We start from the raw sequence: 17,647 nt of genomic DNA on the forward strand, positions 1-17,647 counted from the left end.
GTTTTTGACTGCCCCCAAAAATGGGAAAATACGGAGAAAAACACATTTCTAAGCAAAGATAATAATTTTAATTGTGTTTTTCTTTCTTTCCACCCCCTTTTGGCTGATTTTGGTAGTTTATTTTTCGCTCAAATCTGACTAAATGATACAGCAGGAAATAATCAGCACGCTCTAAACGGCGGGTTATGACGTCATTGGAATTGCGCATGCGTTGTTTAGAAAGGTAAACACCTAAACATGGCGGAAGTTTGACAACGAAGCAGAAGATATGACACCAAAATATTTTGCAAATTTAGTTCGTTTGGCCAGATTAACTTTTTAATTATACATATTATATCGCGTATGTGTATATCTTGTAGTCACTAACTACCAGACTATTCATGTCTCGATAGCAGTCACTGAATCACGAAACCAAGAGTGCACCAGAGCAGCGTTCACAATGAACCGTACACTGGGGGTAGATGACATTACGGTAAATGTGGCTGATGTGCGGCTTCATCCCCACTGCGACCACGGGGCTTTAACAGATCCATTTGGCATTTTCATTCAAGGGATATTGGCTGTCGTTGCATTCAGTACTCTTATGTGTAAGTATTAAAGCGTAGTGGATACCGTAAGCAGGGACACTTCTTTGGATAATGCTATAGCCAGTATATGGTTATATTAAACTGTTATATATACCCATGGATGTACATCCATGATATACCCAACCACAAACCCCTGTTAGAAGTGACCGTGGGCGTAGTTGACAACATAGTTCTATCTGTTACACACTATTTCGGGGACGGTGACACGTACGATGAGATCACATACAGCTGGTTAATATTATAAATATGTAAATTACGGTGCCCATTCAACTATCAATAACAGTGTGATATTATTATATTACTGTATTTCAGTAAATGTTTTTTGCACATAGGCTGTGTGATTAATCTTTATTTTGCGTCGGAATAATTCGAGGATAGTATTTTTTACTCAATTTCACCATAGAACATTAAGCCCCTCAGTGAACAGTTGCTTTGAAGAATCTTTTGTTTACCCCCACATGTAAATTTGCAGGAATTTGACTGACTGACTGACTTCCTGTTTTAATTTTGATCCTGTACTGTCATGTAAATTAGGTGTATAAGTGCTGCAAAGTTGTAGTTTGCACCTTAGTCTCTATAGATGCATACATAGAAGATGTACCGTATTATATACTGTATTTACTCTAAATGCACAAGTGTCAACTATGTTTATCCATTCTTTTTTAGCTCCGCTGTCGACTTTGACGAGCAGAGCTTATCATACGAGTGATTGTTAGTCGTCTATCGTCCGTGTCAATATTTTACTTTTTTGACTTCTTCTTGAAAACTGCAAGCCGAAATGCTTTGATACTTGGTGTATATGTACCTTGAGTAGACCTCTCTTAGATTTGTTCATTTCATGATGATATCTTCAAATCTCTAATTTTGACGAATATTTTTGTAATTTTGGGTCCGATTGCTTTGATACTATACATATTGTTCATTTTCTAATGATATCTTCTGTTCTTTAATTGAAACGTGCATTGCTAACAGTGGAATTATGGTTATCTTATTTCAAAATAGAAAGCTGACAATGTGTGTCAAATTTTAAGGCAGCTGAGGAGATTATATTGACCTGTATATGGTCTTGAACTTGAAATATTTCAAATGGGAATTAAAAACAATGTCACAGTCATATTTTTCTCAGCTAAACACACACATGTGTGCCATCTGTTTTTCACTTCATTTTCTCTGGAAAAAAATCATTTTTTTTTAACTGCTAATCCACTTTTCGCAGCTGTTTTTATAGTTCTCCTAGCTACCCAAATATGGGCTTTTAAAAACTGTTGATATGTCAATAACTTCTTCTGGGGTTGCATGTCTATTGTTCTTTTTCAACTTTTTATATTTTCTGTCGGGCTGGTAGGTTACATATGCGCAAATAGAATTATCTCACACCCAAATTTGTCTTCAGAATTTAAAGGCATTGTTTACAAATTGAGCAATGGCATATACATGCTCACTAGTGGCATGCTGTAGAAGATCTCAAGTCCATTTGACTACCACCTTTTCAAAGCCCTTGCCCTTGACTACCATATTGTATAACAACTACAAATATGTGATCCATGTATTTTAGAATAATGAATTATTATTCAGTTGCCAAATGCCTTGAGCAGAACTATGGAGGTGTGGCTATTTAAATTCAGCTGTCTGTTAAAACAGTGCACAAGTACAGAAATACAGAAATTACAGAATACAGAAAGCCTGCTCTATAAATAGATAGAAAGGAGCTGCTTATTTACCATCACTGTTACATAACAGTGATTGACAAGAGTTTATTCACTAGGGGGACTTCCACTTTCTCTCCTCTGGCCTTGAATCTATCTAGGTTTTCAAGAAAATCTTTACAAATATTCAAGGAATCATTATAAATTTTGCATGACTATGATATTCATAGTTGTAAATTGCTAAATAGGCAGGAATTGATTTTGTAACAGTGAAATATGCAGGTTTATTGGAGCTCTTGTGTTGCTTGTGCATTAATTAGAGACATTATGATTGCCTTTGTTTTAGGTTCATTCACAGTTCGAGAGAGACTGTGGTTCATTATATACATGTACTGTAGAATTCTTTATTTTCGCTTGGAATTTTATTTTTCGCTATTTTCGCAGATGAAATGATTCAGTGAAAATAAAATCTTGCGAATATACCTTTTTTCCTATATTTTTATTATCATATGAGTGATTGTCGTCGTCTGGTGTCCGTGTCAATCTTTTACTTTTTTGACTTCTTCTTGGCAACTACAAGTCTGAATGCTTTGATACTTGGTGTATATGTACCTTGTGAGACTTCTCTTAGATTTGTTCATTTCATGATGATATCTTCCATTCTCTAATTTTGGTGAATATTTTTGTAATTTTTGGTGAAAAGTGATATTTTTGACTTCTTGTTAAAAACCGCTAGTCCGATTGCTTTGATATTACATATATAGATACTACATGTGGACCTCTCTTAAATTTGTTTATTTCATGATGATATCTTCAATTCTCTAATTTTGGTGAATATTTTTGTCATTTTTGGTAAAAAGTTATATTTCCGACTTCTTGTTAAAAAACGCTAGTCCTATTGCTTTCATATTACATATATAGGTACTACATGTGGACCTTTCTCAGATTTGTTCATTTTGTGATAATATCTTCAATTCTCTAATTTGGTGAATTCTTTTGTAATTTTTGGTAAAAAGTGATATTTTTGACTTCTTGTTAAAAACCGCAAGTCTGATTACTATGATACTACACATATAGGTACCACATGTAAAGCTCTCCCAGATTTGTTCATTTCGTGATGATATCTTCAATTATCTAATTTTAATGATAATTTTTGTCATTTTTGGTAAAAAGTAATATTTTTGAATTCTTGTTGAAAACAGCAAGTCTGATTGCTTTGATACTATACATATTGTTCATTTTCTAATGATATCTTCAGTTCTTTAATTGAAATGTGTATTGCTAACAGCGGAGCTATCTCAGCCAACAGGCTGCTTGGACATTAAAATTGTCAAAAATCAGTGAAAAGAAACTACATACAAAACACCCAAAAAGTTTTTCAGCGAAGATTAATTCCAGCTAAAATAAAGTATTTTACAGTAGTTGGAATGGGGATTTACCCTTTGAAAAACAAAGTTGACTTTTTCCATCTTTCACAAAATTTATAGGCAAACTGAAATTTAGACCAAAATATATAAGGAAATAATAGAAAAGTACATCAAAATACAGCACCAAAATATTGGCAAGAAAAATTATAGAGATTGCAAAATGTTTGAGCAGAAATTCTGAATCATGAGCTTTTACTCTTGTGAAAACAAGATTTATGTTTGTAATGAATTTGTACCAGGATGTGGGGCTTTTATGGGTCACATAGCCAATTAATTAAATTATTTTGCTTGGTGTTTGACCAAAACCATCAAGGGTATATACATGTGTGAATCAACCTCCATGCCTTGTATGTGCATGTCTGGTGAAACATCTTCCATAATGCAGTTTGATAAATTCTGAGAATTATCTTCTTGATAGATGAGGATGGTAATAGTTTCAGTAGGGAAATCCAATCATGGTCTGAACTCTAATATAGTTAAAGTCATACAGTTATGAATACATGTATGTATACTGAATCTATTTCATACTCTCCAATTATGTATACTGTATTATCCAGGTAATGACTTCATGTACTGTTTTAGCATGTTTTTTGAAGCCAATTATGATCTGCCTGTACATGTATGTACTGGTAATTTCTTGAGAATTTTCTAAAAACATGTTAATACATGTAATTTACCATATAGAAAAAGGACCCGAAGCATGCGCACTGCGTACTCAATGTGCTAATAACTTTAACAAGGTTATGTCATAGACATATCTCATGTATATTATTTTAAACTGATTACCAGTTTTAACAAGTGTCTGGAAAACATGCTTTTTACACTGCACGCATTGGCAAGCCTACTAGTAAATATGTTTCAATTGTATACAGCGCCACCAGTGGCTGTTCCTGGCTTAATGCGATTATTGATTAATGTGATTAATAAAGTAATTATGCAAATTGCACCTAAAGGCCTGCAGAAATTTTTACAATGAAATCAGGGAGGGTGTCGCATGACGTGATTGGTCTTTTTCCGACGTCATTAACATACATGAATAATTTGTCAGGTAGAGAAAACACGAATTTCGGCATTTAAAGTTGTTAGTACTGGCAAAAACATGTTCTGTTTTATTTTAAATGCTTAAAGGGGCACCTTCCAGTTAAGATTAATTTCACAACAAATTTACTTTCTGGATTAAAATAACAATGGATAACAAAAGATAGATTAACATTGTAAACAACATAAACAATAGTGTCCCATGATTCTTTGGTGCAATCCATGGGATTGAGCGGTTCCCCTTTAAAGGGGCACCTTCCAGTTAAGCCTAATCTCACAACAAATTTACTTTCTGGATTAAAATAACAATGGATAACAAAAGATAGATTAACATTGTAAACAACATAAACAATAGTGTCCCATGATTCTTTAGTGCAATCCATGGGATTGAGCGGTTCCCCTTTAATAAATGTTGCAAATGTAAAAAATATACAGGTCTGTGTTTGATAACCCACTTTTTTCGGTAGGAATAATCACCAATTATGGCGGGCATCGTGACGAGACTCGGCAATTCCTTGACTCTCTAGCATTTTGATATTGTTATTTCTGAAGCCACATTTGGCCAACATAGTCGTCATACATTCAGAACGCCAGTCCATGCTATACGCGTGTACCGGAAGTGATCAGAACAGAGATCTATTCAGAAATGAGCAGCTCCGACTGAGGTCTTTTTGAACAGCGACCTCACATGCAATTCCCCTCTGAATGAAATGGTGTTGGTAGATTTATGTAATTTAATTACATGTATGTATTGAATATGCGTGTACTGGGAATGTATTACCGGTAGTTGCATGTTTGTACATAATTTAAGCTTTAAATTTGGAATGGTGCATGTCCAGTCGAGTTCCAAGGTGCACCACTGTAACATCTCTCGTTAATTTGAAGCATCTATTGCTACGTTTACACAACAGCATTTTGTCCAATCTCTACGACTCGAGCCAGCAAAAATGGCCGTGTATATGCGCTTGGCTCAAACCAAGTTTGGCTGCAACAAACCAGGTAACTGTAATGAGCTCATTACAGCTCTCTGAATAAACCCTCAGAATTGAACTCTGACAGGGTTGGGCTCTGACATAGCTTTGACTGTGTATAGGTATCAGGCCCTATCTGGCCGGAATCACGCCCTTAATTGTCTTCTTCAAGTAACCTCTCATTTTATTTATGGTGGAGACAACATTCTTTGTAATTTCACGTAATTTCTGGCTTGACGAAGAGGTACGCACCCTTATATCTATTAAAGTAAAGAAATACTGGGATAGATTGATAGCTCAACAGGAAACAAAAGCGGTCATGGTACGGTGATGTGTTCCTATGAGGTTTAGGTTGACAACTTTTACACATATCACATCAATTACAAGACAGTAGGCTGTAACACATTTAGCGTATTTTAGCTGCTGTGTATAAGATACCTAAATCAGAACACCAGTGCGTTGTCAGACTCATGACTGTTTATTTTTTCTCCCAGCTCACCAGCATCATGCCATGCCATGTAAAGAAACAACATCACAAGCATGACACCAAAATCGTTTTCAGCCATGTTGTTTTCATACTAAGTATTTGAGGTCGCTCTTCCGTTCGGTTCTGATTGAACTGAATTGAATTCTGGCAAATCTCGGCTCTCCTTTGGCCCTGACCATCTAAATGTATTGGAGATAAACTCCTGTTAATCAATGGGAGGAGCAGTAGTTTGGGTCTGATAGAATGCTAGCTGCCGTGGAAACAGAGCATATGTGATTCTGTTTGCATTTTTAAGTACATACATACATTTTTCATCTTTATTCCAATAATTGTTTCTGTATCTTGTGATCTCTGTAATGTCATACCTAGTATATATTTCTTATTGAAGCTTACCAATATCACTAGACTAGCAATCATGGCAATTGTATTGTTTTATTATATGATAATTCCTTAAAGAATCACTCTCTTTGACTGGAAACTGCTGAGTCAACATTTTTATCATTATGCTGTGGTTGATATACTGCACAGTGCCTGTCATCACCTTGTAATCATACATGTATGTAACTGTGGAACTATAAACCACAGGAAGAACAACCACTTCATTTCCTTTGAACTATGATAGTTGCCGTGATGTCGAATGTTTGTTTTGATTGTTTATTACGTCGCATTAAAAAATAAGCCAATATACGCAAATGAAGGTTAATCTCCGACTATCGATCATTTTCGGAGTCAATCGGACGACTTCAGGAGATCACGTGATCAAGTTGATTGGTTATAGGATAGAAAAACAATGGCATCAAGACAAAAACACTGATAAATGAGCGACATTCAATGGGAAAAAAAACACATTGTAACTTCTGGCGATCAAAGGAAAACACAGAATAAGTCGGGATATCTCGACAACATACCAAACCCCATGTTTCGCAAACTTTCGCAACCTTATTACCGGTAGTCCCCGTTCGGATGCAGTCCGAAAACGGGTACTTGTGTTTTGACCTCTGTGCGTGCGTCCGGACCTGTATCTTAAAAATGCCTGGACCAATCACAATCAAACTTCACACATACATCATACATGATATCATACATATACACGTCAATTTGTTTCATGATCTGATTCAAGATGGCCGAATGGCAGCCATTTTTGTGCTAAAAATCATCAAAATCGAGCATTTCCCGGTTGTTTACAAATGGATTTTGTTCAAACCTTGTATATACGTTGCACATTATAGGACCTTGATGCACATCATTTTGTTTTACAATCTGATTCAAGATGGCCGAATGGCGGCCATTTTTGTGCTAAAAAATCATAAAAAGCAACCATTTCTCGGCCGTTTACAGATGGATTTTGTTCAAACTTGGTATATACATTAAACATTATGGGACCTTGATGCAAATAATTTTGTTTTTCAGATAACATTTAAAATGATTTTGTATTAATCAATGTGGTTCTTGTGCCATATCTCCAGCTTGTTTTGACTGATTATGTTCAAATTTTAAATATTCATTATACATCATGTCATAGATATATTGGTTTGATGATCCTATTCAAAATGCCCGAATGGTGGTCATTTTTGTGCTAAAAAATCATCAAATATCAAGCATTCTGGCATTTATGGATGGATTTCGTTCAAACTTGGTACATACATTAGACATTACGGGTTCCTGATGCACGTCATTTTATTTTTCAGATCAGATTCAAAATGGCTGTCTGGCGGCCATTTTGTTTTAATGAATGGGTTTCCAGACCCATATGTCTGACTTGTTTTGTCTGATTATGTTCAAATTTTTAATATTTATTATACATCATGTCACAGATATACGGATATATTGGTTTGATCATCTTTTTAAAGTGTGCTATTTTTGTGCTGAAAAAATCCTCGAATATCAAACATTTCTTGCATTTATGGATGGATTTTGTTCAAACTTATAACACAGGTTAGACATTACAGGTTCCTGATGCATGTCATTTTATTTTTCAGATTGGATTCAAAATAGCTGACTGGCGGCCATTTTGTTTTTGGGCTTCTAGAGCCATATCTCTTAAATGCTTTGACTGATTATATTCAAATTTTATATATTCGTTATACAACATGTTATGTATATATATATATATATATATATATACATGTATTCAAAATGGCTGATTTTGAATGCTGTTCCAGAGCAATATCTCTCAATATGGACAAGTACTTGTTTGACGATCAGATACAAATGTCAATTATTTTAATGTTAAAATAATCATATTCCTGACATAGTTATATTCCAGCTATATTACTATAAACATAACTATATATCTTAAATTTGATACCTAACGTGGACTGTGCCATGCATGGCTTGTTTTTTTTGAGGGTTGAAAAAAACAAGAAGTATGGTAATCCAAAAACCGACATTGAAAATGATGAAAACTCGCTAAACTCCAACCCGTTGCATGACTTCCGGTACACTGAAGGTCACTCTGCAGACCGACTTGTTTGCGCATGCGTAGTGAACAAAATAGTTTACTGCGCAGATATGAAATTTTTTTTTTCAAGTTTTCTGTTTCCAGCAAAGCGGTTGATACGGGCGTATTGGCAGCAACTAACATGGAGTATGACTAATGTTGTAGAAACAAAAGCGAAAGCACTGTAAGATAAACTAAGACAAAGGTTTTTTTAATCCTCTTAGTTTCGTTGTTCTTCCTGTGGTTTAAAGTTCCATGATGTAACATATTTACTGCTCCCCCCTAATTTCAACTGATTACAATCAATAGAAATCATTAGCATAGTAAACAGTCAATATGGATACTTAATACTGTCATTGATATGCAAATTAGCAGATACTATAGTTTAATTTCCTCTATATCCAATGTTACACTGCTGTCTGGTGAGGCAAAAACTAAATTTACATTAGTTCAAGCTAAGCTGCCACACACACACACACACTTTGTTAGTTCACACACTGTTAATTAACATACTGTTAATTAACACAAGCTGTTTCTTAGTCTGTAGTTTTCAACTTCTTGTTGTGTTTATTGGAGGTGTGGCTATGCTAATGAGTCCTGTTAATCACTTGCCTAGCCTATGTTTACAGAAATTCATAGTTTATTTACAAGCTGATAGCTCTCATACCCATAAGCATCAAAGTATATAAGTCAGATTCGCTTTCATAGAGCACAGACCTGAGCTGCATAGACATTTCATAATGACAAGTTAATATCTGAAATGCAGAATTAACACATAACATAAGTCTGGAAATAACACATCAAAATGTAGGAGAGGTGGAGTTGCTGTTTTGTTCAAGGACAAATTTAAACATTTCATCACTAGAATTAACACAGAAAATAATATGAATGATATTCTCTGGTGTAAAATTGATAAAAAGCTATTTAACCGTAGCAGTGATTTATATATTGGCTACATATATATACGTCCAGAAAACTCTTCTATTTATAAAAATAATGAAAGTGATAAATTCTTACTGCTTGAGAGGGATATAGCACGTGTCTCTGCTAAAGGAGATGTTATCCTGTTAGGTGATTTCAACTCTAGAGTTGGCTTAATTAATGATTTAGTAAATGAAGAAAATAATAAACATATTCCCCTCCCTCTTAACTATATTGCTGACAACTTTAGAGAAAGACGTAGCATGGATAACAAAGCAAAAACAAACACTAACAAATTTGGTAGAAAATTAATTGAGCTTTGCATGGACAGTAACTTGATTATTCTCAATGGGCGCACCATTGGTGATTCATCTGGTAAATACACCTGCTACACAGCAAATGGGTGCAGTACCGTTGATTATGCAATCACATCTACTTTTATTTTTGAAAATGTTCAGTATCTCAAAGTGCATGACCTATTAAACCTGCATCTCAGACCACTGCCCCATATCACTGTCTCTGTCTTTTAAAATTGATATTAACAATATTAACATAAAAAAATGTGAAGTCAAAATGGACATGAAACCACTACCAGCAAAATACATCTGGGACAGTGAAGCAAAACTAAAATATAGGCAACTTCTTGAAATTGCTAAAGAAAACAAAATTAGCGACATTATAAACAAAATTGATTCAAACAATTGTGATGATGTTGTTACAGAATTTAGTGCTTTGCTGTCATCAGTCGCGGACAAAACTGTCAAAAAAATAACACCCAAAATTAGAAAAAAGAAAAAAAGAGAAACCAAATTATGGTTTGATAGAGAATGCTGGGAAATTCGAAATGAACTTAAATCTGCTAGCAAATTGTTTCAGCAATATCCCCTTGATCCGTTCACCAGGGGAAAATACTTTGTCATAAAAAAAAAATATAAAAAATTAATTAAAAGGAAAAAATATGACTTAAAACAGCACCAGTTATCAAAGCTAAGTGATTCGGAAGGTGAACCATCAAAATTTTGGAAGCTGTTACGAGACTTAAACTCAGATTGTTTAGATAACAACAACAATTCAATTGAGCCCAATGAATGGCTGTCTTACTTTAAAAAGCTTTTAAACAATAACAGTCTATCAACTGATTTAGAAACAAATTGCCTTAATAAAAACAATTTAAATGAAATTAGTCAAACTGATTGGACTGTTGAAAACAAAACAAACAGCAAAAATGATTTAAATGCCCAAATCACTATACCTGAAATCAAAAAAGCAATTAATCAACTTAAACTAAATAAAACATCAGGGGATGACGAGCTCTGTAATGAAATGTTTAAATATGGTGAATTCTACATTCTTGAAGGGCTTCAAAAATTGTTTAGTCATATATATAATTCAGGCATTTTTCCAGCCAGTTGGAACACAAGCTTAGTCGTTCCTATTCACAAGTCAGGGTCCAAGACAATTCCTAATAACTACAGAGGGATTGCAGTATCTAGCTGCTTAGGAAAACTGTTTACCAGTTTCCTGAACACTAGGCTAATAGCATACTTGGATAAACAAAATATTATTTCAAAGCATCAATTCGGTTTTAGGAAAAACTGCTGGACCACAGACAATCTCTTTATATTAAAAACAATTGTACAAAAATATCTCTATAATAATAGCCATTCAAAAGATATCATAACCTCAAAGTCTAACAAAATCTATGCTTGCTTCATAGATTTTAGAAAGGCGTTTGACAGTGTGTGTGGCATAATGGTCTATTTCAAACTCCATAAAAATGGCATATCAGGTAAAATGTTTGATATAATAAAAAACATGTACGAAAACAACAGGTACAGAATTAAAATAAAAGAGCTTTAAATCAACAGTTGGAGTCAGACAAGGGTGCAATCTTAGCCCTACTCTTTTTAACATTTTCTTAAATGATCTACCTGACTGTTTCAACTCTGAAAACTGTGACTCCCCGGTTCTTAATAATTTAAAAGTAAGTTGTCTCCTATATGCAGATGATGTTGTCATTTTATCTAAATCTGCTGGGGGGCTACAAAACTGTTTAGACAACTTAACAATATATATGTCAAAATGGTGGCTGGATGTTAATACAGAGAAAACAAAGGTTATTGTATTCAATAAATCAAAGGTTTTTTAGCCCTGAGCAATAATATATTCTTCTTCGCTGAAAAAGAAATTGCCATAGTTAAGCAAATTAATTACCTGGGTATAACTATAAGTGCTAATGGCAAACATAAAGAGGGTATCAATAATTTAAAAAATAACGGGATGAAAGCTCTCTTTGCTTTGAAATGCAAACTCGGTTATGACAACTCACTAAACATACCCCTCCAACTATCTTTATTTGACAAACTGATAAGACCAATTATTGTATATGGTAGTGATGTTTGGGGTGATGAAAGCACAACTAAGTCTGCAATTGAGGATGTCCATCTTTATTTTGTCGGTTCATTCTTGGTCTCTCAAAATTCACACCAAAAATGGCTGTTTATGGTGAGCTAGGAAGGTACCCATTGACTGTTTTATCAAGAAACAACAACTTAAATATTTCAACCGGGTAACAAACTCTGATAACACATTACTAAGAGAAGCCTACTTAGTAAATAAGAATGTAAAAAGTAAATGGTTTACAAGTGTAGAAACCCTCATTCAAGATTTAGATGTTGTCACCATTGTAAACTCAAGTGAAAAAATAATTAAGAAAAATTTAGACTTTATTCATAAAAAAAATAAACAAATCATTTGAGAACCAATGGATCTTAGACATGCATAATGATAATAGAAAACAAACCTTGGCTAAAAACAAACTAAGAACATACAGACTTTTCAAACAAGATTTAAAAATTGAAAATTACCTAATTAATATGCAGAACCATGGTCTTAGAAGGTTAATTGCAAAATTCAGGACAAGCAACCATGACCTTAAAATTGATAAAGGCAGACATAATAATGTGCCGCTGGATAAAAGAACATGTGATATGTGCAGCCAAAATATAGTTGAGGATGAGCATCATTTTGTAATGAAATGTCCAGCTTACAGTCACCATAGGGACAAATTATTCCTGACTGCACAAAATAAAATTCCAAATTTTGATAAAGAAAATAGTCAGAATAAATTCATTTTGATTATGGCAAACCATACTCTAGCACCAGCCTTAGCTGTCTTCTTAAAAAACAGCTATGGAACAAAACAGCAACAACTATCAGTGTAATAGGCCACATGTTGTGTTCATTCCATATTCTGTATTCACCATTGGCTGCAAATTGTCTTTTTTGTTTTTGACTTGTTTTATTTTTTTTAGAAAAGTTTTTATTTTTTGTTTTATTTTTTAGATTGTAGTTTGTTTGTTTTTAATTTCTTTCTGTATGACCCTTTTTATCCTTTCCTAAGGATTTTATGCGTCTAATAAAAAAAATATATACAAAATATATACATCATATCCATTTGCCACTGCACGGTGTTCACACTTTCATGCGCATAAATGCTGCTACTGGTACATGGCTATAGTAAAAATAATAAATTTGAGACAATGCATCACTGCATGCAAAAACATGCTGTAACGCAAAATAGAATGCTGTATGCCAACTCGTGTACTAATGTGCACAAGGCCAGTTAGACAAAAAAAATCAAAACTTGTATTATCTAAAATAAAATTTGTTCACCTACTGTTAGCGTGACTGTAAAGGTTAGATTTAGTACTTAAGTTAAAAAAATAATTTTAGACAAAATGATTTAGTTATGGGTCGGTGCGTGGGCATTTGCCATTTTCTTGAACAACTGTAAAAAAACATGAAGAAGCCAGCAAATTAATTCGTACTGAGTCACATGTAACATTATTGGTCCACCATCGCCAACTCTAGAGATTGTCTGGTCCGAGTCTCATTCCTGTTCCTGTCTAGTATGCTGTGCTGTTTCCGGAATACACTCTTTATTACTAAGTAACAGTAAACAATACTAAACACAGTATTCATTTTATTAAAAGACGACTAGGGGTATTTCTGGCTAGTACTGTGGCGACTTTTTAAATTTGCGAACACAATTTTCATTGTCTTTTATGTGATAATAAGAAAAGCATTAGTAACTATGTACATGTTTTTGGAGATTAGATGACGCAACCTGTTTCAGTGGCCCAACGTCATGTGACATTGATTGACAGCAGTTAATTATTCAAGCTTAGTAGCACGTCCTTTTTTCTGGTTTGTGTTTTTAACGTTTATCTGACAAAATCTCAACTCGTAAACTATTTATTGTTATAAATATTATATATAATCAGTGCTATGATATTCATAGTCACATACATACACTAATGCAAAACATGTAAATTGTGTACTTAAGGTAGCGGGACTATTATTTGCATACTTGTTTTCATCTTCTAATTGTGACTGAATGACTACAAATAGATCCGGGAAAGTATATATTTTTAGAATCGCCAGACTTCAAGCTTTTCACAAGTGTATTTTGCATGCCCGTATCTGCATTCTACGACGCGTTACTCAATCAAAGGTGAAAAATTACTTTTTCTGTAAAAAAAATAATTACGCATTTATGCTGGCGGTAAGAAGTATTTTTTTCACTTTTCCTAGTTGTTCAATAGTCTGGTAAATTGAATGTGTCTGGTCAGTTTTATTCAAGCAACGCGTTTTAAAAAATAGTGTGCTGAATTTCAATTACTGTTTTAGTCGCATTGCCACCAACTCAAACCACAACTCGTTGGTAAATAATCGATGAAATAGTTTGTCTGGACACATTCAAGTTCCTCTCATTGTCACCTTAAAGCTGTGAAAATTTGGTGTTAATCCGACGACAATAAGTATACGTTATTTTTTGTTAAAGACCTTGTATTTTGAAAAACATAAACTCCTAGAAAACGTCGATGAAGTCACAGCAAAGATTTTCAAGCTTGTTTATCGGCACAATCAATTTGTTTTTCCATCAAGGTCTGTTTTAACATGTGTAGGGACATCCAAATGTGTAAGGCTATTGGAAACCAAAAAAATAAAGGAATGGGATAGCTATATTTGGATAAATTCGGCATATGAAAACACTAAAATCAATGATTTTTTTCAGTGGCTGTGTGACCTTGTGTCTGACACATTCATATGCAAATGACTAATCTGTGAAACAAACAGGGGCGGAGACAAACCACTCAAATGTTTGGAAACACTCATTGTGTGTCAGATAGCTACTGATAACACATCCTAACATTGCTTTGTCTTGAGTTTATCTTAGAAACTTATAGGCACACAGATTAAACCTGTGTTGTTGATTTTGGAAAACACTACTGAGGCTGCCTTGCTTTCCTTCAGAAAATCTACATTTTAACCAACTTACATGACATTCTATGTAATGTTGACTTTATCATATGAAAGTTTATAGTGCATTTCATCAATTAATAAATAAATGTGAAAATCGTAATTTTCAACACAAATAATAGTCTCGCTACCTTAACTGCATTTTAAATTCTTATTTTTAGTCCCTGTTCAGACGCAGTTCGAAAACGAGGACTTATATTTTGACCTCCGTATGTACGTGCGTCCGTCCGGACCTGTATCTTAGAAATACCTGGACCAATCACAATCAAACTACACACATACATCATACATGATATTATACATATGCACATCAATTTGTTCCACGATCTGATTCAAGATGGCCGAATGGCGGCCTTTTTTGTGCTAAAAATCATCAAAATCAAGCATTTCCCGGCTGTTTACAGATGGATTTTGTTCAAACCTTGTATATACGTTGGACATTGTAGAACCTTGATGCACATCATTTTGTTTTACGATCTGATTCAAGATGGCCAAATGGCAGCCATTTTTGTGCTAAAAAATTCTAAAAATCAATTATTTCTCGGCTGTTTACAGATGGATTCTGTTCAAACTTGGTATATACATTAGACATTATGAGACCTTGATGCAAATAATTTTGTTTTTCAGATAAGATTCACAATGGCCGACTGGCGGCCATTTGGTTTTAATGAATGTGGTTCTCGTGCCATATCTCTGACTTGCTTTCACTGATTACGTTCAAATTTTAAATGTTCATTATACATCGTGTCATAGATAGACAGATACCGGTATATTGGTTTGTTGATCCTATTCAAAATGGCCGAATGGTGGTCATTTTTGTGCTAAAAAATCATCAAATATCAAGCATTTCTGGCATTTATGGATGAATTTCGTTCAAACTTGGTACATACATTAGACATTACAGGTTCCTGATGCACATCATTTTATTTTTCAGATTGTATTCAAAATGGCTGATTTTGTTTTAATGATTGGGCTTCTAGAGCCATATCTCTTAAATGCTTTGACTGATAAGTGATTATATTCAAATTATATATATTCATTATACATCATGTTATATATATATATACATGTATTCGAAATGGCTGATTTTGAATGCTGTTCCGGAGCAATATCTCTCAATATGGACAAGTACTTGTTTGACGATCAGATACAAATGTCAATCATTTTAATGTTAAAAAATCATTTTCCTAACATGGTTATATTCCAGCTATATTACTATAAACAAAACTATATATCTTAAATTTGATAACTAACGGGGACTGTGCCATGCATGTGCATATAGTGTTTTCTATTGGTTTTATACCCCAGCTTTGAAATGAACTAATGTACATTATTAGGGGCCCAAGCCTGTAGGGCGTGGCCCCTATTCTTATTGTTCGGTTTTTTCTTCTTTCTTTCTTCTTTCTTTCTTCTTTCTTCTTTCTTCCGTAACTTTTTTCGTCAAGCCGTTTGAGAAAACCGCTGAACGGAATGGTCTGATAATGCTCTATACTGATAGTCCCTAATGTGAACTGGTGCAACATGCTTTCAGAATTTAGATTGGTCAATTAGTTTGGCAGCCATATTGGATTGAAATAAAACCGGAAGTGGCTGTTTGACCACTTTCTGAGGGTCTAGGCGTCTAGATTTTTTTATGGTATATAGTACAACTCATGTGTAATAGATATCAGCAATAAAAACTTTAGCGGTCATGTGACTTTTCCCGCCATTTTGTTTTTCCTAAAAACGGCAAAAAACACTTGAAAATCTTCTTCTTCAGAACCACCTAGCAGAATGCTCTCATATGTTGTATTTAGCTTCTATATATGAATCCCATTTACGTTTGAAAAAAATATTACGATTGGTCACGTGGTTTGGCCACCATTTTGGATTTCTTCTAAACAGGAAGTAGTTTTTTACTCTGGCAACCCTTGAGGGATTATTTTCAACTTTGCTTCATGGCATCTGTATATCAAACCCTTTCAGAAACCTAAAAAAGATTTCAGATCAGTCACATGGTTTGGCCGCCATCTTGGATTTTAAGCAAAATTGATCAAAAGTTTGGGCATTTGTTTCTTAGAGGTTTTTCAACCAATCTACTAGATGTTTTTATATTTACAATGCCTGGCCTTAGCTCCATATGAGAAAAATAATATTGTTTTGATCAGTCACGAGGTTTGGCCGCCATCTTGGATTTTGTCAAAATAGAAATTATGCAACTGCATGTTTTGTATTAGTCTGATCTCTTTCAAATTTTGTATGTGCATTTGTGTCATCAGATGCATCATTTTGCCCCAATAGCACACTGCTAGGTCATGTGGCTACGTGCCCATGGGGTGGGGGGCTTCTAACCTCATTAATATGCATAGCTGCTATATCTCAAGCACTGTTGCAGTTAGGAAGATGATTCCTGTGTTATCATGACAACAGTGAACCGGAGATTTGATTAAAATAACAGATGACCATATATGGTCATGTGAACTCATTAATATTCATAACTGTTATATCTCAAGCACTGTTGCAGGTAGGAAGATGATTCCTGTGTTATCATGACAACAGTGAACCGGAGATTTGAATAAAATAACAGATGACCATATATGGTCATGTGAGCTCATTAATATGCATAGCAGTCATATCTCAAACACTGTTGCAGTTAGGAAGTGGAATCCTGTGTTATTATGACAACATTGAACAAAAGATTTGATTGAAATAACAGATGACCATATACAGTCACGTGAGCTCATTAATATGCATAATCGTTATATCTCAAACACTGTTGCAGTTAGGAAGATGAATCCTGTGTCATTATGACAACAGTGAACAAGA

At 34.2% G+C, this 17,647-nt stretch overlaps 1 protein-coding gene across 1 annotated transcript in view; it reads left to right on the forward strand.

Annotated features, from left to right (window-relative positions):
* The first annotated feature begins 280 nt into the window (after window positions 1-280).
* Window positions 281-17,647, forward strand: part of LOC100371786 (store-operated calcium entry regulator STIMATE-like) — a 33,471-nt gene continuing 16,104 nt past the window's right edge. The window contains exon 1 of the mRNA XM_078012562.2: window positions 281-587. Within this exon, the coding sequence (XP_077868688.1) occupies window positions 440-587 (148 nt within the window). The 5' untranslated portion in view covers window positions 281-439. The remainder of the gene's footprint in view (window positions 588-17,647) is intronic.

This window comes from Saccoglossus kowalevskii, chromosome 3, assembly GCF_978046115.1.
Source record: "Saccoglossus kowalevskii chromosome 3, keSacKowa6.1, whole genome shotgun sequence".
Taxonomy (NCBI): Eukaryota; Metazoa; Hemichordata; class Enteropneusta; family Harrimaniidae; genus Saccoglossus; species Saccoglossus kowalevskii.